The 27,838-nt window shown below is 39.7% G+C and overlaps 1 protein-coding gene across 1 annotated transcript in view; it reads right to left on the bottom strand.

Annotated features, from left to right (window-relative positions):
* LOC124622547 (myrosinase 1-like) overlaps positions 1 to 27,838 on the bottom strand; it is a 92,252-nt gene that overhangs the window by 14,364 nt on the left and 50,050 nt on the right. The window contains exon 8 of the mRNA XM_047148284.1: positions 21,333 to 21,448. Within this exon, the coding sequence (XP_047004240.1) occupies positions 21,333 to 21,448 (116 nt within the window). The remainder of the gene's footprint in view (positions 1 to 21,332; positions 21,449 to 27,838) is intronic.

Genomic DNA, 27,838 nt, shown 5'->3' with positions numbered 1-27,838 from the left:
AAAAGAATTATCACACTACTTAATAGCGTTTTTCTCGTTGAGCTGGAAATGGAACTTTCTCACTTCTTACGTCTCAGAAGTGTGGAAAATACGAATTATTCGCCTCAGACTTTGTTTTTATGAATCTTCCAGTAATATTTTGAAAGTTACGTATCTCAAGCCAGTAAAATTCGTAAGTTACATTTTCTGTTCCACAATGTAAGTTAAAAAACAGAATTCATATTAAATTTGATCTATACAAGCTATTAAATGTGGAGCGTGTGCATTACATGTGAGTAGCTTTTCGAGGTTTAGCACTTTCGCGAACCAACTCCCAGATGTAGTCTCCCATCATGTTTTCGTCATTCTGTCCTTGATATATATGTTCAAAATTCAGTATATCTTCTGGTTGGTAATCCCCTTACTCTTCCGTGTACGCTCCCCTGTTGTCTTTGAATTTGTCTAAACGAGCGCCAAGAATATACCGCCCTTCCACGAAGTTCCGAGTCTGGTTTTATTCCTGGCAGCTTGAACTAATAATTGTAAACAACAGACGTGCATTCGAACAGTCGTCTGTCAGCCGCCAGAGTCAAGTAGGGAACATATGGCGATTTGTTACAAATCGCAGTGGAGCGACATCACTAAATTAAGTGTCTGCAACCACCTCCAGAAAGTTTTGATGAGGGTAAAAGTAGGTGCAAAGTTAGTCCTGCACACCTTTACTTCAGTAAACATAGATATATAGTGAAACACGTATGTAACGTACCAGCGATGGTGAGGCATGATAAAATCTTTGACCAGAGAGCCTTTTATCGTGGTTAGTCTGCGCTTGACCGCGCGAGTGTTGCGAGCAGTACTCTGTCAGTAGTCGTCGGGCAGTACAGTTGCGAGCAGTCTGTCAGTGGGCAGTCTGTGAGCAGTGCAGTATGTCGGTAGTAGCAGTCGAGTGCAGTTGTGTGTGAGGAGTCGGCGGGCGTCGACATGGCACTCTGGTCAAGATTCAGGACGAGGTATATTACTTTTTAAACAAGGTAATGAATCAGCAATGCTCAGCTAATAATGTAAATCAACTGTAACTAATTTATGCAATAATCGCCCCAATAATAATTTTGATTTCAAAGCAATTTTTACAAAAGAACCTTTTAATTGAACCAACGATCTCCTTCCATTTCCTTTATAGAAAAGTTTCAGTTAAATTTCAAAAAAAAAAATATATATATATACATATATATATATATATATATATATATATATATATATATTATTTGCAATGCAGTTCCTCCAAGCTGTGCCCAACAATAAGAGCAGAAATTTGACATGCAGTCATACTGAGGTAAGAAATTAATTCTGATTTTTTTGCACAGGGCCAAAGACCGATATTTCGGTTTAATTGAATTTTCATTGTCACTGAAGTTTCATTAGCACTGAATTATCTTTCATTATTTTTTTGTGGGAGCTTACACCAGAGTCAGATTGCGATTCTCATTTTTTTTATTGTCATTAATTTTAATTGCTAGGGAGGTTACGCCTGGCTCCATTTCTATTAAATATTGTTCTTTTAAATTTCTGTGGGGAGGTTACACTTGGCGACACCCAGTCCAGGATCGTATTTCGTTGAGAATCTTTTGAAAAACAGTCAGATATCTGCTTTTATTTGCTTAAGTATAATTAGGATTTGGCGCTACGCTTTTACTAATTTTGTAACTTTCTTTCCACAGATCAACGGCAATTCGTTGCTCTGTTGTATTTGTGTGTTGCTTTTGCATTGTGCTTATTTATTTTGTGAATAATTTTGACTATTGTAAAAATGCCGCGAAAGACTGTGAATAGTGTATGGCGAGGTATTATGAACGAAATTACCGACTTAAACAACGTGACCGATAGTAATTGTGACACGCAGTGTAATGATGACAATCCTGCGTTCACTGACAATCAGTGCGTTCCAACAATTAATAATGATGTAGACCTTAATGATGAACAAACGAACTCGATTGTGTCATGTGTTGATTTGACGACAATTGATGACGTGGGGAGCACTATTGTAATGAGCGCTGCCCAGCTTAACACAACCGGTTTACTAAATTCACGTGACGAACAGACAAATTTGTCTAATGAAAATGAACAGATTACACAAAGTAGGACGGATTTATCTAATTCCGAAATAGTGACCGACAGTGTACATTCGACTGGCAAACCTTTTTGTAAATCTCAGAATAACCAAATGGTTACAGAAAGCGAGACAATTCCAGATCCACCATCAAACAGCACAGAGAATAGAAATGCTAATTTTGGGTTGGATCTAATTATGGGATTTTTTAAACAATTTAATGAAAAACTAGATAACAATTCCAAACAACTGAAAGAAGATCTCAAACAACAACTTAGTGAACAGGTCAGACAACAGAGTGAAGATTTCAAACAACTTAGGGAACAGAACAGACAGTTAAATGAAAAATTAGACTACAATTCCAGACAGCTTTGTGAACAAATTAGAGCAGTTGCCGCGCAGTGTCATGACACTAAGGAACAGTTGCGCGTGGAAATTGAGGCTTGTTCAAAGAAAAGTAGCGAAGAAATTAGGTCTGTTGCGCAAGAATTAAGGGAAATGCAAACAGCCGCAACAGAAACGCTTAGAGCAGAAATTAGTACAGTCGCTAAACAATGCTCTGAAAAGGCTACACAATTACGCGACGAGTTTAAAACAATGACAGCAGAACTTTCGCGCACAATGGATGAAAAGATAGACGCGAAATTCGAGCAACAGAACTCTCAAATTAACGAACGTCTTAATCACCATATAGAAAACAGTGATACGCGTTTCCGTAAATTTATTCAGGATCAAAACAAAGTAAAACGACAAGTAATGGAAACAATCACTGCTCAAAGACAAGAAGACAAACGTAAAATGTTCGCGAAAGCGAAGACGTATGTAGACAATAATATTACTACAGTGCCCGACAAAATTAATACCATCGAACAGTTGAATGCGGAATTACGTCATGAAATTTCTGATCTTAAATCAAAAACAGATACACACACAGTAAATATTCAAACAGTGACAGACAGATTCGAACAATTAGAACTAACACAGGATTGCGATGTCATCAAAGCTGATGTTAAAAAACTGAGCGAAACTACACGTAAGTTGCAAAAACAGATTAATGCGTCTGATGCTAAAACCGATGATCAGGTTAAAATACTGACTGAAAAATGTGATGAATTGGCCAGTCGTATTGATGTTATCGAAAATACTAATGACAATAAATCAGACGATACTGCACCGGTTTCATTTAACCAAACACCTGAATTTCAAAATTTACAGCAGACTATTAATGAGATCGATTCATCTAATAACACGTTGCGTAGAAAACTGTCAAGTTTACAGCAAGAAGTAACAGAGATGAAAAATATTTCAGTTAATAACACACCACAGCAGACGCCACCTTTCGAACATTTGTCAGACTCACGCAGCGCATATAATTTGGGTAATCTACACAGAGTACGGGACTTTGATTCCGAACAACCACAGTTCAACAGATTCTCTTACAATCCTGAACCTGTTCCATCACACAGAGACGATAGTTTTGATTACAAACAATTTCTGTCAGTGAGAAAGTTTAAAGTGTTTAAAAACGACAGAACACAGATTCACCCGCTAGATTGGATTCAACAATTTAGCTTTGCTCTTCCACCGACTTGGCCCGTTACGCATAAACTTGAATTTATTTGCAGTTTTTTGGAAGGCGAACCGGCAACTCGTATGAGACCGATCGCAAGACAATGCTATTCGGTAGAAGAATTCCAGAATGCATTTCTGTCAGCGTATTGGTCGAAGACGACACAGCGCGGAATTAAAGACCAGTTAATTAGCTTACCAAATCATGAGAACACAAATTTTCCCAGTGTCACGCAATTTTTTGAGCATATGGTCCAACAAAACCAGTACTTAAGTGAACCGTACAGTGAATCTGCACTTATTCAATTATGTATCTCTAAATTACCACGGTCATTAAGAGTGTCACTTTTAACAGGTCAGCAAAAAGAAAATATTTCAGCATTCAGAGATTTGTTACAGCTTTTAGAAGTGCAGCAATCTGATTATTCTTTTGTAAACAAAAACTTTTCGTATAATAACCAAGGTCAACAAACTTACAGTAATTATGATCAGGGACGTAATTTCAATAGGAAAAGTAACAGGCGCTTTAGGAACGACAACTACCAAAACTTTAATAACAGCCAAAATTCTAATTATCAATACCGTCAAAATTTTCAGCAACAGGAACCACACTTTAGTAACAATAGAGGTGTTTCACAACAACAACATCAAAACCAGCCGGTTAGCATACCTAACCAACAATGGAATGCACAAGGTCAACCAGGCTTTAATGTTCCGCCGCGTGCACGTATAGTCCCAGATCCAACAAATAGTAACGCACGGCAGCAAGGAAACAACTACGTACAAAGAAGACAGTATTTCAATTCCTATCGCAATGCACCGCATAGGAATGACTTTCACGTCAGACGTAAAAACAATGAGCATAATTACCAACATACGTTTAATAACAGTCGGTCCTACCAGCAACAAAATGATCAGCAACAGCATATTCTCATGAATGAACCCGACAGTAGGTACCATCCAGAACGTAATACGTCTGGAAGAAGTAATAGAACAGGTATTCTCTTTGTTACACTCGTTAAAAGTTTCTTCATTTATTACTGATATAGGTGATCCGGAATCAATTACTGCTGAGAATTTCGATGAACCAATTTTAATTTCGATAACAGGGTGTGAAATAGATTTCTGAACAAATGGTCTTTCCTGCAAGAGAGTGTCTCTGATATCGTCAAAAGTAATTACATTTTCGTGAACAACATTTTGCGTGTCAAAGGTAGTGCTTGTGTTATTGGAAGATGCGTCCTGTGCAGTATCTAGTCAGATTCTATCTGACGTGTTATTATTATTAGGAGGATTCTGTGGCATTTCTACTATTTGAATAGTAGAAATGCCACAGAATCCTCCTAATAATAATAACACGTCAGATAGAATCTGACTAGATACTGCACAGGACGCATCTTCCAATAACACAAGCACTACCTTTGACACGCAAAATGTTGTTCACGAAAATGTAATTACTTTTGACGATATCAGAGACACTCTCTTGCAGGAAAGACCATTTGTTCAGAAATCTATTTCACACCCTGTTATCGAAATTAAAATTGGTTCATCGAAATTCTCAGCAGTAATTGATTCCGGATCACCTATATCAGTAATAAATGAAGAAACTTTTAACGAGTGTAACAAAGAGAATACCTATCCGACATTACCTTTAGGCAAAACAAAAGTGAAAGGAGCAGTATCGAGTAAAGGAGTAGACGTTAAATTACAGACGCATTTATCATTTTGTATAGGAGGTCATACTTTCCACTCAAATTTTTGGATTGTTCCTTTATTGACAACAGACGTCATTTTAGGTACTAATTTTCTGATACAACACGACGCAGTTATTGATTTTCAGAATTCTTATTTAATGTTGAAGGATGAAAATATACAATTTGCTATAGAATTTCAGCACTCACTATCTGCGGAAGAACAAACAATTAATCGCACAGAGGTCATTTCCGTATCTCGTAACATGGACTGTAATCCCACATTGTTCACGGATACGTACGTACATAACTATAATACTCCAGACGAAGCTGACTACGATGTAATGCAAATGATTTCTGATAAAGTTAAACAAAGCAGTGCAAATACAGACGACGAACGCATGCAGTTACATAAAATTCTTTTACAGCAAGCTCCAGTTTTCGACAACATTCCTGGTACTATGTCCGGCTTTATGTATGAATTTCAAGTCAAACAGCACGATACATTTAAAGCTAAGCATTATCCCATTCCGTATATCCATAGAGAACAAGTTAAGAAAGAATTGCAGGATATGCTTGACCAAGGAATTATAGAACCAGCAGTTAGTCCGTACATAAACCCGCTACATATTGTTAAGAAAAAAGATGGCTCACTTCGCCTTCTACTTGATTCACGTCACATTAATGACATTATTATTAATGAAACAGATCGACCACAGACTTTAGAGGAACTTTTACAGAAATTTCATGGTACTGCTATTTATTCCACACTAGATTTGAAATCGGGATATTGGCAAATTCAACTTCATCCGAATTGCAGAAAATACACAGCTTTTCTCTGTTTTGGCGACTGTTATCAATTTTGCAAATTACCATTCGGCTTAACTATTTCTTCTGCAGCTTTTATTGGCGGACTGAACACAATACTTTCGACAGAACTTAAAGACAGAATTACAACGTACGTAGACGACATTCTTATTGCAGAAGCTAACTGGTCTGAACACAATATGATTCTTGAACATCTGTTACAAACTTTTCATGCACAAGGACTCACAGTTAACCTTAGTAAATCGCACTTTGGCAAAACTTCTATTAAATTTCTTGGACACGTAATTTCAGCAGAAGGCATTGCACCTGATCCGGAAAAAGTTAAAGCTCTACGTGACATTACTGTTCCTACGACGAAGAAACAATTACGCAGTTTTTTGGGCTTAATTAACTTTTTTCGTAAATTTATTCATCATTCTGCTTTAGACACACCTAGATTATGCCAATTAACAGGTAAAAACACTATTTGGTCTTGGGATAAGCAAGCACATTCTGAGTTCATGAACCTGAAGCATGCTTTGTTGAATGCACCACTTTTATCGCACCCAGATCTTACCAGAAATTTTTCCATTGCCACCGACAGTTCCAATACCGCTTTAGGCGTACACATTTTCCAGGAAATTGAAGAAGATGGCTCTACAGTAATTAAAAACATCGCATTTGCAAGTCGCATTCTGTTACCTGCTGAACGAAATTACTCCGTTACAGAATTGGAAACGTTATGTGTTGTATGGGCTTTCACGAGATTTAGGCACTTTCTTTATGGCAGACATACCACCGTCTACACAGACCACAGAGCGATACAATTTTTACTTTCGGCTAAATTTACTCACGACAGATTAAGTAGATGGAAACTTTATTTGCAGGAATTTAATTTTACAATAGTTCACATTCCCGGCAAACAAAATGTTATAGCAGACGCAATATCGCGTTCTCTCAGCAACAATCAGCAAGACGTAGCAACCAACTTCTGCAAAGCAAATTTCAGTGTCATGTACATTCAGCAAGTTGCATTTGAAAACTTTATTTCATCGTCATTACAGGACATAGCACAAGAACAAAATAAAGACAACGTGTGGAAAGAAATTAAACACCTTTGGCAAGATAGGAATAATGTTACGATTAGAAACCATTACACTGTACGCAATGACATTCTGTTTCGCCGCTCTCATCCTGAGAGCAACAATTGGTTATTATGCATTCCTGACGAACTGGTTAACAAATTAATTTGGTACACTCATTTAAGTTACGCACATTACGGAGCACGAAAATGTTTTCTCATACTGAGACAGAACTGTTATTTTACCAACATGGAGAAACGTATACGACGAGTTTTAGCGTCTTGTAAAATTTGCCAGAAAGCTAAATGTGACACCACTTCACATATTCCTCCTTTATATCCCATTGTACCTGTTAAATTAAGACATATGGCCGCTGTAGACATTTTTGGTCCTATTCCGACAACTAACAGAGGTTTTTGCTACATATTTGTCGCTGTTGAACTCACTTCAAAATTTGTTACCTTCACTCCGTTACGCAAAGCTACTGCTAAAACTGTTTCGAAAGCATTTGTAAAACATTTTCTATTTCATGTAGGGCATGTGATGAAAGTAATTTCTGACAATGGATCACAATTTCGTTCTGCTATATGGACACGTATGTTACGAGCTAGAAACATTTCTCCGATTTATATATCCAAGTACCATGGTTCTTCGAACCCCTGTGAAAGATTAATGAAAGAAATTGGTAAGCTGTGCCGAATATACTGCCACAAAAGACATATTAATTGGGATACACACATACTCTCATTCCAAGATGTAATTAATTCCATTCCAAATGAATCCACTATGCTATCTCCGTCTGTTATACTGAAAAACGTTGAACCACCAAACAAAATTAAAGAATTAGTAAACTTCCCTAAATGTCGTCGCCTACGACACCATGAAATAATTGACATTGCGCTGAACAACATCAAACGTGCCGCAGAGCGCCGGAGAAGACAGCAAAAACAGGTTTGTACACTCCGCGACTTTCACGTTGGACAGAAAATATTAGTACGTACACACTATTTATCCAGCAAACTAAAAGGTAAGTGCAGTAAATTTGAACTTCTATACGCAGGTTCATATCGGATTCGCAGCATCCCTCACCCCAATGTTGTACTCGTCGAAACTTTGAGAACCAGTAAATCGAAAGGCAACCACCATTGGTCAAATATTAAACCCTTTAATGAATGAAGACACTGTATGATTCAACACACTATGATGCCACTTACTAATGCAATTATATTCACATGACTAATTATTGATGATTATCGTATTTTTCTTGGCAAGTGCCCGGCAAGGTAAGGTTAGCAGGTCGCTTTTCTTGTCGTTATATATCAAACTGTGCACATTTTTTTTTCAGAGACACTTACGTATTTTATGACTAATTATGCAATGTTATCTAATGACATGTTAATTTCATTACATTTTTTCTCCATTAAAGGCTTTAATTCTCGCCTCTATTAACTACACTACATACAAGCTGAACACAACGAACATCACATTTTTTGTTTCTTATATATATATACGATTTTTTCATGTTTTGTTCGTATGCATTGTGAAATAGCTAAGATATAACACACACCAGTTGACTTTGACATTTTTATGCCCTATGATATCTCAACATCGTGACTGTTTTACATTTTTTTTTTTTTTTACTGCTGCATTATATTATTCTGTGTACATTTTTGCATCTGAACACTGTCAATGTCTTCACATATTACGTTTTCTGTCATGTTATGCTGTATGGTTAATTATGTCACCATAAACCAGTCATTACTTAGTGGGTATATGATTTAAATGCAAGACATTAATCTTTGTTCATCAATGTCAGAAAGAAATGATGCGTGTAAGAAATAAATTCAACAGAATGGGAATTTCACCTACGGAATAAACGAAAGAAGATGCAATAACTTTATGAGGAAGAGTAAATGGATCAGGATTAACAAGCATTAACAAGAATATACTATACTCATCGTAGAATAGCAGTCTTAACTAATTTTTTCTTTCAGAATACAAGGTGATTGATGCAGGCTGTCAGACAGAACTACACATCTTAGTTCTAGTGATGAAATATGCTAGAGATAAGGAATAGTTGTGTAATGAGTAATGAAGTGATTTTTTGCAGATGATAATGAATGCTGATGAATAATGATGAAGGATATGCTATTATGAATAATGAAGTTTTTCTTTACAGGTGATGATAATAATGAAGTTATGATAATGTGGATGATGAAGTGATGGATGATAAAGTTTTTTTCTTTACAGATGAGGATAATGTTGAAGTTATATTTAGGCTATGTAGTTATTTAAGTATTTGTTGCAGTTTGTTTTGACAGCAGGTGTTATATTGCATAGTAGGATGACGGAAAGTTTTGGAAAGGACAGCTATGGAACACATTTTTATACACATTTCACTACCTGTTAATTCGAAGTTCACTACTTTTCAGCATAGTATGCGTTTCTTCTTTCAGCTCAATAATCCATTTTGTATTTTTTCCAGGAGAAGCTTTTCATGATACATACTAAACCTGTTACTTATTATACCTGTTCTAGTACTTGCATTTTTATTTTTTTATCCATTTGTGTCTATCTTTTATAAATGTGATCACATATACTGTTTTGTTACATAACCTTGCTACAGCTGACTCATGACGAATGACGTTACCTATCCTCATTTGCAGCAATAGGTCAAAGGCAAATATTGTTATGCCTCAGCAATTAATTATCGATCCCAACGCAATGCATTGCTAACAAAAAAATGTATTCCCAGTCCCACATAATGATACCAGTTTAAAAGAGTTCTGAATAATAATGATCAACTCTGAATAGTATGTCACTTCAGTAATGACTTCTTAATGATACAAAAAAAATATATATATATAAAATAATGCTTTGTAACTGGCTAATAACTGCCACTGTTTATTGTAATGAGACTACTTATAATGCCCATGATTATTAATGCTATGACTGTAATTAACTGATTTTTAATAATGACTTCTTAATGATCTGAATAACACTAGATGATGAACAATGTTTTATACTATTCAATACTTGCTGGCCACTGAGTGCCAATAATTAATATAACTAAATGAATTATGACTTTTCATATTTTGCTAACTGGCCACTGAGTGCCAATAATTAATGTCACTAAATGAATTATGTTCTTAATTATGCCATTAATTAGCTCCTGTTTTCAATGATGATTTTTCATGTCCTATAACTGGGCACTGAGTGCCAATAATTAATGTCACTAAATGAATTATGTTATTAATTATGCCATTAATTAGATCTGGTTTTCAATGTTGACTTTTCACGTTTTGGTAAATGGCCAATGAGTGGCAATAATTTGTATCACTCAATGTATTATGTTAATGCTAGGCCAATAATTGACTCTCCTTTTCAATTAAGACTTCTGATGAACATTATTCTGTCATACTAAATATGCTTTGTAACTGGCCAAGGACTGCCATGTTTATTGTAATACGATTACCTATGATGCCAATAATTTAATTTTATGAACATTATTCTGTAATACTACATACTTGGTACAGAAATGTTCAATAACTGGGCTATGAATGCCTCAAACTACTACTGTAATTCTCAATATTATGTGGCTTAATGTCCTTCACCTTATGAGCTAACTACCCTGAATTACTGCAATGTCCATTTGTCCTGTCCATCCTCATGATCATGGAGCACTATATTTGGTTTTTGCACTAATTCTACGTTGGTGTGCCTTGTAAGAGCGTGGTGTTGACACGACATGCTGTCCACCACCGTGAGCGATGAAGACGTTATTATGGTCCCACTGTTTGGTGTACCTAGTGTACTGCCAAAATGAGAACATGGAACATTACTACGACAGTTCAGTGTCTTGGCTACGCTGATAAATTCTGATGGGAAATGAACTTCAAATTGTATCACTTGGTGTTGTACTTCTGTGGGAAGATATGGACTTTCAGAACAGCTGTGTGCAATCTAAAGTGCTACAACCATGATGCAATCCTTCCCTTTCCTATCCTAATAATGAAAATCATTTTTTTGTTAACATCATTTATGTTCATGGCTATACATTTTTTTTTCGATTCGCTGAACTCCAGTGCGAGTACACTTATGTCACTTGTCGACATGATTTTTTTTTTGCCATTATGTTTATTTGTTGTGAAAATGATAAAGACATTTTTTCGATTTGTTCTGAAGTACTGTATATGTGCACTCTTGTCTTTTATATTGTATATACATTTTTATTTTGGTGATATGTTCTGAACTACAGTGCATGTGCACTTATGTTATGTGTTAATATGATTTCTACTGAACTTCAGTGCCTGTGCACTTTTCTCATTTTTCAATATGATTTGTACTCATTCTGTAAACCTTTTGTGATTTCCTGATATGTTCAATACTTCCGTGCGTATGCACTTATGTCATTTGTTACTCATTGTATATACATTTCGTCATTTGCTGATATGTTCTCAACTGCAGTGCATGTGCACTCATGTCACTTGTCAACATGATTTTTTTTGCCACTCTGTTCATTTGTTCTGAAAATGCTACAGCATTTTTTCAGTGCGTGTGCACTCTGTTATCTGTCAAATAATTTGTATATACAGTTTTGTGATTTGCTACTATGTTTTGTACTCACATTTTGTCTTTGTCTGATATATTTTGTACTCGGTGCGTGTGCACCACATTTAATTTATGTACTACGTTTGAATATTCTGTAAATTGTAAAAAAATTGATTAATTAAAAAAAAATTTCTTGCGATGGCAAGTCCAAATGACTCACCATCGCTGCCAAATTTTTGCCCCCCCCAGTGGAGGGTTATGAAACACGTATGTAACGTAGCAGCGATGGTGAGGCATGATAAAATCTTTGACCAGAGAGCCTTTTATCGTGGTTAGTCTGCACTTGACCGCGCGAGTGTTGCGAGCAGTACTCTGTCAGTAGTCGTCGGGCAGTACAGTTGCGAGCAGTCTGTCAGTGGGCAGTCTGTGAGCAGTGCAGTATGTCGGTAGTAGCAGTCGAGTGCAGTTGTGTGTGAGGAGTCGGCGGGCGTCGACATGGCACTCTGGTCAAGATTCAGGACGAGGTATATTACTTTTTAAACAAGGTAATGAATCAGCAATGCTCAGCTAATAATGTAAATCAACTGTAACTAATTTATGCAATAATCGCCCCAATAATAATTTTGATTTCAAAGCAATTTTTACAAAAGAACCTTTTAATTGAACCAACGATCTCCTTCCATTTCCTTTATAGAAAAGTTTCAGTTAAATTTCAAAAAAGAAATATATATATATATATTATTTGCAATGCAGTTCCTCCAAGCTGTGCCCAACAATAAGAGCAGAAATTTGACATGCAGTTATACTGAGGTAAGAAATCAATTCTGATTTTTTTGCACAGGGCCAAAGACCGATATTTCGGTTTAATTGAATTTTCATTGTCACTGAAGTTTCATTAGCATTGAATTATCTTTCATTATTTTTTTTGTGGGAGCTTACACCAGAGTCAGATTGCGATTCTCATTTTTTTTATTGTCATTAATTTTAATTGCTAGGGAGGTTACGGCTGGCTCCATTTCTATTAAATATTGTTCTTTTAAATTTCTGTGGGGAGGTTACAATAGATAAAATAAATGTAATACAGTTAGGGAACCGTCAGTTGAAACATAAAGATGAACAAAAAGTTAATCTTTGCTACATAGTGCTACATAACACTGCCACAGTAATAAACCATTCTTCTCAAACCTTTGTTAGTAAGTCGTCCATATGCCTCAACGGAATGATAACAACGAAAAATTAACAAACATTATGATGTGGTTCTTCAGTTTCTCCAGGCGTATTTTATGACGAAATAAATCTCGGGTGAACAGCCTGGTATGAGTGTGCATAGGACACAATATTTCGGCAATCGACCACGTTGTCATCATCAGGTGCGCTCATGTACTGACCAGCGGTGGGCTGGTGCAAGGTATATATAGGACAATCCCCCTCCCGCTCCTCTCTCAGGCGTTTCCTATGAATCGGTGCGGTCCACGCCCCGAGCGCGGTCCCGGTGCAGTTTCCGTTCTCCCGCCGTCTGGGTACTGTGTCCTGGGTATTCTCGTTCAGGAGAGTCTGCCGGCACCGATCTCGTTAGTCTTCCCTCCCCCGAAGTCAGTACATTCTGGGAAAAATCCTTTTTCTTCTTAATCAGGGTGACTTCGGGTTCCCACGCCTTGCTAACGATGTAACCGCTGTCATGATTCAGTTGTGGCTCCATTACTCTGATCTCTATGGCTTCTTTGATGACACAGTCCCAGTATTTGGAAGCCTGTGTCAGGACTTTGGTTTGGACATAATCCATGCTGTGGATTTCCGACAGGCAATGCTCAGCGATTGCCGACTTACTGGGCTGTTGCAGTCTAGTGTGCCGTTGATGTTCACGGCATCGGTCCTCAGTGGTACGAAATTGACTGGCCTATGTATATACTCCCGCATTGGCAAGGTATCTGATAAACCCCTGATTTACGTAGACTAAGGTTGTCCTTGTCACTACCAAGAAGGTTCTTGGTTTTGCTTGGAGGACGGAAGATTGTTTTTACTTGGTGTTTACGTAAACTGCGTCCAATTTTCCGGCTAAGGCCCCACAAAACGGATTAATAGCCAAGGCCGCCTCCTCCTAAGGTTCATCCTCAGTTTCCACCGGTGCTGCAGGTGTGGGATGTAGAGCCTTCCGAATTTGCCCTTCCTTGTAACCGTTCCTCCGAAACACGGTCTTCAGATGGTTCAGTTCTTGTTGGAGATTGTCCCTGACGGATATGGTGTGAGCTCTGTCTACAAGCGTTTTGAGCACGCCATTCTTTTGTGCCGGGTGGTGGCAGCTATCCGCATGTAGGTAGAAATCAGTGTGCTTCTTCTTCCTATACACGCTGTGGCCCAGCTCATCTTCTAATCAAAACATCTAGGAAAGGCAGCATCCCATCCGTTTCGATCTCCATGGTGAACTTAATATTCTCGTGTCTGAAGCTGATGTGTGAGGAAGTCTACCAGTTTATCTCTTCCATGTGGCCAGATAACGAAGGTATCGTCCACGTATCTAAAGAAACAGATGGGTTTTAGATGTGCTGATTCAAGAGCTTCCTCTTCGAAATGTTCCACGTACATATTTGCGCCAACGGGTGAGAGTGGACTCCCCATGGCTACTCCTTCTGTCTGCTCGTAGTATTCACCGTCAAATAAGAAGTAAGTTGATGTCAGAAGATGTCTGAAAAGGTTGGTGGTCTCTTCGTCAAATTTTTGGTTGGTGAGTTCATAGGATTCTTGTAACGGAACTTTAGTGAATAGAGATACCACGTCGAAGCTCAGATTCCTTAAGCACAAGGTTTTTGATGCGTCCCAGGAAATCTACGGAGTTACGGATATGGTGTGTACATCTCCCAACGTAAGGGCTAAGCAGTTGTTTGAGGTGCTTGGCAAGAAGATACGTTGGGGCATTAATATTGCTGACAATGGGACGTAATGGAATCGATACCTTGTACACCTTCGGCAGTCCGTAAATTCTAGGAGGAACAGCAGCCCTCGGGCGTAGCTTCTTGGTAACCTCGTCAGGGAAGCCAGAATCCTTGAGAAGCGCCAGAGTCTTCCTCTCGACCCTCTTGGTAGGATCGGTGTCAATCTTGCGGTATGCGCTGTCACCCAGTAGGCCTGAGGGAGGAGCGGGAGGGGAATTGTCCTATATATACCTGGCGCCGACCCACCGCCGGTCATTACATCAGCGCCCTTATGATGGCAACGTGGTCGATTGCCAATATTGTGTCGTATGCACACTCATACCAGGCTGCTCACCCAAGATTTATTTCGTAACAAACATTATAATTAGCAAAGAAGTACCTTAAATCTGTGATTACAATAATAAAAATTAACACACATAAACTGCTTGTACGAGTTCGCTGTTAAAATTTACAGCCAGTCTTTCAACAAGTTGTTAGCTAGATGTTGTACTCATGTTGGACTGAACTACCAGCCTAGTTTCAGATTTACTCTGTGACTCTCTTCCAGCTTTTGTCAGACATGCCTGCACTAGTGGAAATGCGGAAAATGGCAACACCAAAACAAAAATTTCAGGTATATGCCATTACGAATAGTACCTGATTCTTTCCGCAGCTGAAAGATCTTAAAACTGCCTACTTATCTCACTCATTTTTCAGTTCTAAATATCTTACTATCCTGATTATGACTGTCAGAAGCTATATAATTCATTCATATTTCATTACAGTAACGCAGTATCAATTTATTCATCAACTTCCCTTTTGTGGTATGTTCCTACTGATTCTGTTGAATTTGAGACATAGCATTCTCGAAACATTTCAATGCAAAGTGAATATTGAGTAATTGGTGAAATCATTGCCTATTAGTAGCTAAGACGAATACGCAACAGTTGGAGGGAACAAACGTTTCCCGTTGACTGTATCCGTGTCCCAATTTATGGCTCAAATGGCTCTGAGCACTATGGGACTTAACTTCTAATGTCATCAGTCCCCTAGAACTTAGAACTACTTAAATCTAACTAACCTAAGGACATCACAGACATCCATGCCCGAGGCAGTATTCGAACCAGCGACCGTAGCGGTCGCGTGGTTCCAGACTGTAGCGCCTAGAACCGCTCGGCCACTCCGGCCGGCGTCCCAATTTACAAACAATGCAGCATTGGGGGATGAGCATGAGAATGATAATTTGGATAAAGTCTGCTCTATTAGTGTCAATGAAGAGGACAGACGAAAGCAAAAAATACGCATTGAGCTTCTTGAGCTAATCTAGTGCTGAAGCTCGCGCATTCGTCAGCCGTGTCGTTTCTGGGAACCGAAACCCTTGAAAACAATTGCTCTCAACGACGCTGAAGGCGTGGAACTTAAAGGCGACACTGATGATATTGAGTGCATTGTTTCAGAGCAGGTAGATGAATTTTTTAGACTAAAATGAGTATTTTGACCCTTCGTGATGAATTAGTGGGTTCATTTGGTTAAAGACTGTAGGCATAGAATCGTATCGTTTACTATCGATAGTCGCCTCTCTGCCGAGCGCAGGGCAACAGTCGTGGCATAGCTTCCGTGGAGCGTGGGCGTAGTGTTGTGTTGACGCCGTGGCTGCAGCACATTTCGTAACAAACATTATAATTACAGGTAATTGAAAATGTTTCCTACACAAGTTTTGCGTTTAATGTCAGTGTTCACGAAGCAGTATCATTGTTTATACACATGGTGATGTTTCTCGGTTTCGTGTGTCGTGTCTGCAGAACAACAGTCAACCGCGTCGCGACGGTTACGGAAAAATAATGTGGATCTGTATGATCCTAATTGCAAGTTCTATGTGAAAGTAACACATATCGTTTTGACTTCCTCAATATCACGAGGGCAGGTACTTTCTCGTTCGCACATCGTACCCGAAATTTTATGGAGTATTCGCGTCGCAGTTCGGTCACGCGTACGCTCGTGTTACTGAATTGTTTAATACTGTTGCAATAACTGTGACAATCGTCGACTGATAAAACATCCGTTGAACAGTGATTATTATGCGTTCTATGCACCGTGTTTCTGCTTTGGATGCCACCAATTAGACAGCAGCCTTGTACTTTACAACGAACATGTATTTTGAGGACTAATATTGATCACGTGCATTGTGGAATGATGTTAATTGCGAACAGTGCTGTGCCATCCTGTGCGAATGTTTAACAGAATACAGTGAATTCTGCCACACCAACTTGGTATTGTTGGTGTAAATGGCTCCTCTCCCTGCTAGACAATAGTTATAACAGAACACATCATAGCAGGCAATGCAGAGAGCAGCAAATCAACTGCCGTGGGAAGGACCAGGTACATGGAATTAGGCACACGGTCGTTAAATATCCAGCCCTGTTCTTGTGTCTAGGAAGTGTTGCATAGTCTCGAGTGCTAATGGCTAACTTTTATAAGTACTGCATATCGACCCCCTTTCCTCCTGGGCGTGTGACATTGCGATGTACGTTTGCAGGACTTGTAATCTTCGGTGATGAGGTGCCGATTTACTCGAAAACGGAAACAATGAATAACGTTTACAAACAGCGTATTTTGGATTGTTGTGTGACGTCAGACAGACTGTGTGCGCTACGGACCAAGGAGTTCAAGTTGCAGCTATTCTAGTTTTCTGTTATGGAGTGCAGTGCAAAGATCCTGTGTTGGAGAGTTATTCTACTAATGCATGCTGCATCATCTGCGACATAGGCAGCACCTATGAGCAACGCGAACGACTACAACCACACCATTGCTGCATTTCACCTACCGGCCAGCAGGTGGCAGTGCTGATCCGCTCACGGCAATGGGCAGTCAAGAACGTAAGGCTTCGCAGGGCTGCGATTTCTGGCGCTAGTGTAACTGACCGGCAATGCAGAATTTCATGCAAATAGTGTTAAATGTTTACAGTGGAAGCAACTTGTAAAACTGACATGATAGTCTGTTAATGGGTACTAGATCACTAGGGAGTCTTTTTAGATTATCTCAAGGAATGCATCTAGTGTTGATATAATACAGTGGAGGCAACTTATCGTATCGGCACTACACTTTGACACTGGTCAGTTAGTGCAGTAAAGTTAAATGTCATTTCCCAGACCTGCTGTAACAGTCCATGCAATATACTAATGTAATGCTTTATCAGCAGGGAATCTTTTGTCTAAATATAAGTGTACTTCTGTGACATTGATCCTTTGCGTGTCTGCTGTGTTTCTTAGCACGAAATACGGCGTTGGAGGGATTGACTTATGGTTTTTTTTTTGTTTAGTGTGCAGGACGGTTAGTGTTATTTAGGCTTTACAACTTTTTTTCTCTTCCCACTTTTCCATTTTCTTGCTTGTGTGATGTAAGTTATTCATTATGTCAGCTAATGAGATCAATTAAGCACAGATGATCAGGAATTTAGGTGGAGATTCGTCAGGTGAAAGTAGTCCTATAGAGAGGAAGGTTCAAGTTAGTAGGACTGAAAATAGAGAGATTCTGGAATGGGAGATTGTAGTTTGTCGGTTGAGATGGGAAGCCCTGGTGCTGTATCGTCACCAATCGTGCCTGCATCCAGACGAGAGGAGTGTAGCAGTAACGTTCACAACAACGTAACGTTCACAACATTAATGAGTATGCTGAAGAAGGGATTCGAGGAAACTAATAGGCAGATTGACCGAACTAATAGGAAGATTGACCTAACTACTAAGCAAATGAAGAATGAACTTTCTGCTGCTATTGACAAAACTAACAGGCAGCTTGACCAAACCAGCGGCCAGAAGAAGCTAGTAAGCAAGTGGAGGATGACAACGATCGACTGAAGGCAACCATAAAGAAAGTGGGGGACGAGTGTAAAAAAAAGATAGATACACGTCTCTATTGGATCAACATGTCTTAGAGCAGGCGAAACTTTTTGACGAGGCTGAAGCTATTCTATTTTCCTTTATCTTATAATTGTATATATGTTTTTCTGTAGTGGGTTGCACTGTAGGTAGGTTTGTAAGCGTTTACGATTTCTTTGTATGTGCTATAATATTACACTTCTTGACATTTGTTCGCGCGTCACGGTATGGCTTTGCGGTAATCAGTCGACCGTGACACTAACCGTGGGACTGGGTATTCCACAACCCCCCCCCCCCCCCAATCACCACCTCCAGAGGGGTTTCATATTTTGTTTGTTTTTTGTAATTCTCTAATAGCATTCTAAAACATTCTTGTGCGCGAATGGAAGCATAGAATATCGTTGACTATCGGTAGTCGCCTTTCTGCCGAGCAACAGTGGACAGTCGTGGCGTAGATTTCGCGGAGTGCGGGCGGAATGTTGTGTTGATGCTGTAGCTACAGCACGTATCTTACAAGTTTGTGTGAGGTAATTGAAAATGTTTGCCACCCAAGTTGTGCGTTTAATTTCAGTGTTCACGAAGCAGTATCAATGTTTATCCACATGGTGATGTTTCTCGGTTTTGTGTGTCGTGTCCGGACAATAACAATGAACCTCGTCGCTACGGTAATGGAAAAATAATGTGGACCGGTATGATCCTAATTGCAAGTTCTAAGTGAAAGAAACATATATCGTTTTGACTGGCTCAATATCACGAGCGCGGATACTTTCTCGTTCGCAAATCGTACCCCAAATTTTATGGAGCATCTGCTTCGCGTTTCGGTCGCACGCACGCTCGTGTTATAAATTATTTAATTGTTTAGTACTGTTGGAAGAACTGAGCCAATCGTCGACTGATAAAACATCCGTTGAACAGTGATTATTTTGCGTTCTTGCACCGTATTTTTGCTTTGGATGCCATCATTTAGGCAGCAACCTTGTACATTACAACGAACGTGTACTTTGAGTACTAATACTGCTCACGTGCATTGTGGAATGTTGTTAACTGTGAACAGTGCAGCCCCACCCTGTGCGAGTGTTTAACAGAATACAGTCATTTCTGCCAGATCAAATTGGTAAGTTTGGTGGAAATGGCTCCTTTCCCTACTAGACAATTGTTATTACAAAACACATCATACCAGGCAATGCACAGAGCAGCAGATTAACTGCCGCAGGAAGGACTAGGTACGTGGGTTTAGGCACACGGTCGGTAAATATCCAGCCCTGTTCCTGCGTCCAGGAAGTGTTGTACAGTATCGGGTGCCAAAGGGTAGCTTTTATAAGTGCTGCATATTTACTCACTTTCCTCCCTGGTGTGTTACAAGACGAATTGACAGTTTTACAAGTTGTGTTCTTATTTTCGCAAATGGCCAAATGTGAAGCGCAGCCACAACCCTAAAATGAAGCTATTTTAAACGGAAGACTCTACGACCTGCTTCCTACAACTCAAGATTACCATTGCTTTCTACTTATTTCACTTGTAAGACTTGCTCGAAGGATAGAAATCGATCAAAAGTATATTATAATTGTCAAATTTTTCAGTTTTACCGCCTATTAACGTCATTGTTCTGTGAACCTCGATATCTGTGTACAGTGTCTCAAGGTTAACAAAATCAAAGTCTTGAGACGCACAAGTCGCTCAGCGAAGCACCATCGTTTGACTAACAACGTCAAAAAGTAAAGTTACGACGTCCGTCATAGGTATTACTCGAAAACATACTGGAACAATATGCACACTTGACTACGGTAAAATATGAGCATACTACGCCACTTTTGGAGAAAGCGTACTGCGGTAGTGTGACAGCAAAAGCCACAGTAGTAACATTATGCAATCATTTCCACGTTCTGTCCATTAGGTTTACTTATCTTACTGAAGCTGTACATTTCATATTCGATGAGGAATACAGTACAAGATGATAGAATAACTTCTCTTTTGGAAAATATGACTCTGTAAGAACTTAATCTGTGACACATATTGCTTCGAAGAAATGTTTCGTGTTTTTTCTTATAACACTTCCTTATTACTCTTCTGAATTTGCTAGTAATAATTATTTGTTACATGGTGTCGTTCCTTCTGTTAAAGTGTTTAATTTAGTTAACTTTAAACTTTCATTTATGCAAATGTAAAATTCTACAAATAAAAAATCATGATTGGTAGTAGAGAGACACATCTATAGCATTTACTGTTCTAGGGAAGTGCTTCTGTTCGCTGAAGACACTTCCATGACATCTTCGTGAAAGAAACTGTGAGCAGTTGGTTATAAAAGAATCGCGAGTATTTACATAGAGAATATAAAAAGCTAGCTGTAACCATATACCAATAAGGTGAAAAATTCCCCAAGGGCCTATGATATTAGAGGAACGCATACACTCTTATGTAAACGGTTATAGTTTCCTTTTCATTAAATGCAACGGAATGATAGTATTACTTACTTCTACAATTGAGAACTCTGATATTTTCCACATCTGCGCGTGTTCCATTTGCCTTATCTCATCCTCTGCAAAATTAGTAGTATCACAGGGAGTGCCATAGTATGACATAAATAAATCTGTGTTTTGAGCTGTCCATTGCGTTTAAATTAGCATGAAATTACATTAGGTTTGGATTATGATTGATGTCGGATAACACCACAGTTGATTCGCTTTCCAAATGTGAAAACTAATCAAGTAGAGAAACTGTATGAGAAGAAGCCTCAGCTCAAGAAGGTAATTTCAGTAACTTACGCCACTACTGACTGCAGTTGTGCCCGAGTCGTGGGCTCTCGAGGGCGAGGTGGCGTTCGCTCCATTCACAACGTAGTACGTTCTGTAGTGATTCAGCCCGAAGAAGTCTGCTGATCCTGCAACAGTTAATCAAGTGTGACACCATCGTTTGGTTTAATATCAAGCTGTTGGAATAAGCAATTATTACGTCAAGACGAAATGTTTTGGTGCACTGATACTGAATATCGATAAATTATTGTAGAGGTCCCACTCTCCTAGGCAGGAAACCCCTGCTGTTTTGCCAGGCACCTGTGTGGTGTCGCTAGACTCCATGAAATACAATTAAATTTTATGTTATTTATTCCTCCGTACACAACTCGTTGCCATATCTTCCTAGCCATATCTTCGGCAGTTGGTGGTTTAGCAAGCCGGCGAAGCATCTGCTGAGCGCAGTGGCTGCTCCAGGCTGCCGTAGTTCAGGCCGGTGACTTCAAGAAGGAGGGTGCCGCTCATGGACCACAGCGTGTCTCACGCGGTGATCTGTTAATACTCCATCCCTTGGTGCTCATTGCTCCGAATCTCCCGTCAGACAGGTCGCAATGTCAGATCCCATGAGATCGTGCTGATTACTGATCCTCGCTCACAGTTCGGTAGGCTGTATGCCCCACGCGAATGGTGGAGCTTTGAACAGTTCGTGCTACAGCCTGGCCACGGAGTTACAAAATTCGGTTAATGGACTGGCCTGATCAGAATCCCGAAGGAAACCAAATGGCGTACCATTTTTATGAGTTAGTCAACCTCTCTCCTGGTCCCAGTGTCCAAAATCAGTACTTTGGTTTCGGCTCGTGAGAATGGTCTGCCATTCCTCTACAGATATTCAAAGGCATCATCAAACACGTCCCCAGCAGAATATAAACTGTGTTGAAAGGGAACGATGGACAGACCCCATTATGCACTAAGTGTCCAGATATTTACGATCAGATCGTTTACATTATATAAGGCATTACAGTTCTGATTAGAAGCAACTTTTTCCTTTGCCTAAATTACCCTTAATGTTAGTATTGTACAATATCCATTTCACTGAACGATTCTCGTTAACTAACATCAGATACTATTAATAAAAGTCTAACTTGATAGTAAACTATAAACTGTCTTCAGTTACATAGTTAAAATTATCCATGGTCACATCTAAATCAAATAAAATTCATCTAAGAGCGTAAAATAAATTTTCAAGTGGTGATCGTCATCTCTAGTGTTATGATATACGAAATTGCTCCGATATCAGCAACATTGCTCGCAGTGTTGTCACATTTACCATCAGAACACGGCCATAGGCAATGTCTAAATTAACTAATTATATGTCAGAAGCAAATATGAAACTGTTCTGGAGGATGAACAGAGAGCTGAAGGGGCTATTTATCTACAGCAAGGAAGATCGTAACGTATGGAACTTGAGATGCAAAGACTAATACGAGGGTCGATCAATAAGTAATGCCGCACATTTTTTCAAACCATTAATGTACATAGACAAATGTACTTGTTGGTGCTTCACATTTGATGTTTGGTCTGATCGCCGGTCAATGGAACGGTTCTGGCAGATGTCAGAGCCGTAGTACACCGTTAAAATGGCGTCTAAATACTACTCACTTGCAAACAGCGGCGTGTTATCGAATTCTTGTGTGCAGAAAAAGAAACCGTGGTGAACATCCATACACGTTTGTGTGCAGTGTATGGCGATGCTGCAGTTGATAATGCTGTTGGGCGATGGGTAAAGACAGATACAATCTCAAAAATGCAGAAACAGAGCTCCACGATCAGTCACGCTCGGGACCTCCTGTCACAGCCACTGCTCCAGACACGCTGAATCGTGCCGACCGGCGCATCAAAACCCGACAGTTGGCTCTACAGTTGTCAGTCAGTATTGGAAATGCGTTTGCAATTATATTGACTCTCGTGTATTAAAAGAGGTGCTCACGTTGAGTTCCACGAATGCTCACAGCGGACCACAAGATTCAAAGAAAGGACATTTCTTATGAATTGTCGGAGCGTTTTGAGAACGATGGAGAGGTCTTTCTCTCATGAATCGTTTCGGGGAATGCAGAAGCGCCACTTTGCGCCGAAAACAAAAAGGCAGGCCATGGAGTGGCTTCATCCTAATTCACCACAATAGAAGAAATTCAAGATAACCCCCTCGGAAAAGTTATTGCGGCGGTCTTTCGGGATTGTGGTGGCGTCATTCTCGTGGATGTGATGCCAAGGGGGTCAATCATCAATTCAGAGGCATACGTGAAGACTCTGAATAAACTCAAGAACCGTTTCCGCTGCGTTCGATTGGACAAGAATCCAGCAGAAATCTTGCTCCAACATGATAATGTAAGCCCACATACAAATCTGAGAACCAGGGGACAAATCGCCATTGGACATCATTGCCTCATCCACCCTACAGTCCAAACCTGGCATCCTTGGACTTCCATCTCTTTCAGCCGCTTAAGGATTCTCTATGGGAAAGGTAATTTGAAGATGACGAGAGTGGCAGTCATGCAGTGAAAACATGGCTACCTACAGGACAAGAGCTTTTACCAGCAAGGAATACATCCTCTTCCACAATGTTGGTGTATGCCCTTCGAACGTGATGGAGACTACATAGAAAAATAGGACACGCACAAGGCATGTTGCGCACAAGGCATGTTGATGTATGTTGTCACCAAATTCTGACTCCTAACAATAAATATGTTCTGAGGAAAACAATGAGGGATATTATTTATTGCACGACCTTCGTAAATATGTTTGAGTGGTCCACACATCATTTGACCTCATTCTTGACAAAAGCGGACATTTTTTTGGGGCGGGGCCAATTCTTCATCTCGGAGTAGCACTTGGAACCTAAGTCCTCGGTTATTTGCTAGATGCATTCCAGTATCTGTCTTCCTGTACAGCTTTTGCCCTCTACAGCTTCCTCTGGTACCAAGGAAGTCACTCCCTGATGTCTTAACAGACATTCTGTAATCCTGTCCCTTCTCCTTGTCATTGTATTCCACACATTCCCTTACTCTTCGATTCTGCACAGAACCTCCTCATTCCTTACCTTATCATTCCACCCAATTTTCAACATTTGCCTGTAGCACCACATCTGAAATGTGTCGATTCTCCACTGTTCCGGTTTTCCGACAGTTCATATTTCAGTACCATACAGTGCAGTGCTCCAGACGCACATTCTCAAAAATTTCTTCCTCAAATCAATGCCGATGGCCTCTCTTGGCCATGAATGTCCTTTTTTCCCAGGGCTATTTGATATCCTCCTTGCTCCGTCCACCATTGTTATTTTGCTGCCTAGGCAGCAGAACTCCTTACCTTCATCTTCTTCGTGACCGTCAGTCCTGATGTTAAGTTTCTCACTTTTCTCATTTCTGCTACTTTTAATTCTTTCGTCTTTCTTCGGTTTACTCTCAATCCACATTCTGTACTCATTAGACTATTAATTCCATTCAGCAGATCTTGTAATTTTTCTTCACTTAAACTCAAGATAGCAACGTCCTCAGCGAATCGTAATATTGATGTCCTTTCACCATGAATTATAAATCCATTCCTGAACCTTTCTCTTATTTCTATCATTGCTTCTTCGAAATTCAGATTGAACAGTGTTCCACCGTTTTTAATTCGAGCGCTTCGTTCTTGGTTGTCCACTCATATTATTCTCTCTTTGCTCTTCTACTTATTGTATATTACCCTCCTTTCCTTGCAGCTTATCGCTATTTTTCTCAAAATTTCGAATATCTTGAACAATTTTAAGTTGTCGAACGCTTTTTCCAGTTTGACAAATCCTATGAACATGTTTTCATTTTTCATTAGTCTTGCTTCCATTATGGTCCACAACGTCAGAATTGCCTATCTGGTGCCTTCGCCCCTTCTAAAGCCAAACTGATCGTCATGTAGCACGTCCTCATTTTCTTTGCCATTCCTCTGTATTTTAGTCTTGTCATCAACTTAGATGCATATGCTGTTAAGCGTTTTGTGCGGTAATTATCGCACCTGTCACCCCCTACAGTCTTCAGAATTATGTGGATGATATTTTTCCGAAAGTCAGATGGTACCCCTGTATGTCCCCAGACTCATACATTCCACAGACCAACGTGAATACACACTTTGTTGCAACTTACCCAAATGATTTTAGAAATTCTGATGGAATTCCAACTCTGCTGTCTTACGTGATCTTAAGTCCTTCGAAGTTCTCTTAAAATCTTATTCCAATAGCGGATCTCCTATCTCTTCAAAATTGACTCCAGACGAATCGTCCCCTCATAGATGCATTCAATGTACTCCCTCCTCGGCATTTAACAGTGGGATTCCAGATGCACTCTTAATGTTAAACTAAACTCTGTCCGAATAGGCATTGAAAGGCCCAACGGTACCGATCGGCCGCCGTGTCATCCTCAGCCCACAGGCTTCACTGGATGCGGATATGGAGGGGCATGTGGTCACCACACCGCTCTTCCCTGTGTCACTTTAGGAGACCGGAGCCGCCACTTCTCAATCAAGTAGCTCTTCAGTTTGCCTCACAAGGGCTGAGTGCAGCCCGCTTGCCAACAGCGTTCGGCAGACCGGATGGTCACCCATGCAAGTGCTAGCCCACCACGACTTGCTTTTTATGTCATCGAAGTTTGTTTTGATTTTCCTCTGTGCTGAGTCAGTCCTTCCGACAACCATTTATTTATCGAGTTCTTCAGACTTTTCATGCAGCCACTTTGTCTTAGCTTCGCTGGACTTCCTATTTATCCCATTCTTCAGCGACTTATATTTCCGGGTTTCTGAATGTCCCTCAACATTTTTATTCTTCCTTCTTTCACGACCTACTGGAGTATTTCTTGTGTTAGCGATGGTTTCTTCTCTGTTACAATCTTTTTACTCACGTTTTCCGTTCCACCTTCTGTGACTGCCCTTTCTAGAGATGTCCACTCTTCTTCAAATGTAATGCGTACTGAGCTATTCCTTATTTCTTTATCTATAGTCTAAGAGAACTTCAAGCGTGTCTCGTCATTTCTGGGCACTACGAATCCAACTTCTATTCATATTGTTTCTTCCTGATTAATATCTTGAATTTCAGTCTGCTCTTCATCACTACACCATTGTGATCTGAGCCTTAAATCCAGTATCTGATTTTGGAATCTCTGTCTGGCCATGATGTAATCTAATTGAAATCTTCCCGTATCACCCGGTCTTATCCAAGAATACCTCCTGCTCTTGTGGTTCTTGAACAGTGTATTCTCTATTACCAGCTGAAACTCGTTACAGAACTTAATTAGTTTTTTCTCTCTCTCATTCCTTGTCCCAAGCCCATGTTCTCCTGTAACCTTTCTTCCCATTCCTTCCCCTACAACTGCATTTCAGTCCCTCATAACTATTACACTTTCATCTCCCTTTACATTCTGCGTTACCGTTTCAATATTCTCATATACTTTCTCTATCTCTTCATCTTCAGCTTTGGACGCCTGAATTTATACCTGAACTATCGTTGTCGGTGTAGTTTCCCTTTGGATTCTGATAAGAACAACCCTATCACTGAAATTTTCACTGTAACACACTCTTCATCCTACCTTCCTATTCATACAGAATCCTACTCCCTTTATATCATTTTCTGCTGCTGTTGATATTAGCCTATACTCATCTGACGAGAAATCCTTTTCTTCTTTCCATTTCACTTTACTGACCGTTACTATATCTAGATTGTGCATTGGAATTTCCCTTTTCATATTTTCTATCTTCCCTACGACATTAATGCATCTGACATTCCACACCTCGACCCGTAGAACGAATGCTTTTCTTGATTATTCTATCTTTTTCTCATGGTAACCTCGCCCTTGGCAGTTCCCTTCCGGAAATCTGAATGGGGGACTATTCCGGAAACATTTGCCAATTGAGAGATCATCATGACCCTTTTTCAATTATAGGCCACGTGTCCTGTGGATACACTTTATGTGTCTTTAATCCTTTGATTTCCATTGCGTTCAGCACCCTCATGCCAATGATCACTGCTGATGCTTCCGCCTTCAGAGGCAAGAGAATGCCCTAAACCTCTGTCTGCTCCTCCACCCTCTTTGACAAGGCCTTTTGCAGAAAGAGGGTGACTTCTTATGCCGGAAGTCTTCGGTCGCCAATACTGATTATTAATCAAAATTTAAGCAGGTGCGGGTTTCGTACTCCGGACCGAGGACGTTTTGATTACTAATCAAACAAGCTACCCCACCAAAACGACGTGTCGTAAGAAAGAGAATTAGCTATTGTTAAAATACCCTCTTGTTTCGCCAAAATTGGACAGTTATGCCTAGAAGAAGACACCGACCTTTCGCGTCGAGAGCCCAAGATATATATTGTTAAGTCCTATTCAGTATCTGAATTACTTGCATAAACCTCCATCCGAAAAGCAAATTGAAAAACAGAGCTTAAAAAGTAAGTCCTTGCGTCTTCTATGATTTATAACAAATTCAGAACTTGCATAAACCTCCATCCGAAAAGCAAATTGAAAAACAGAG

This window comes from Schistocerca americana, chromosome 7 (assembly GCF_021461395.2).
Source record: "Schistocerca americana isolate TAMUIC-IGC-003095 chromosome 7, iqSchAmer2.1, whole genome shotgun sequence".
NCBI lineage: Eukaryota > Metazoa > Arthropoda > Insecta > Orthoptera > Acrididae > Schistocerca > Schistocerca americana.
This window is presented reverse-complemented; position numbering and strand designations above follow the sequence as displayed.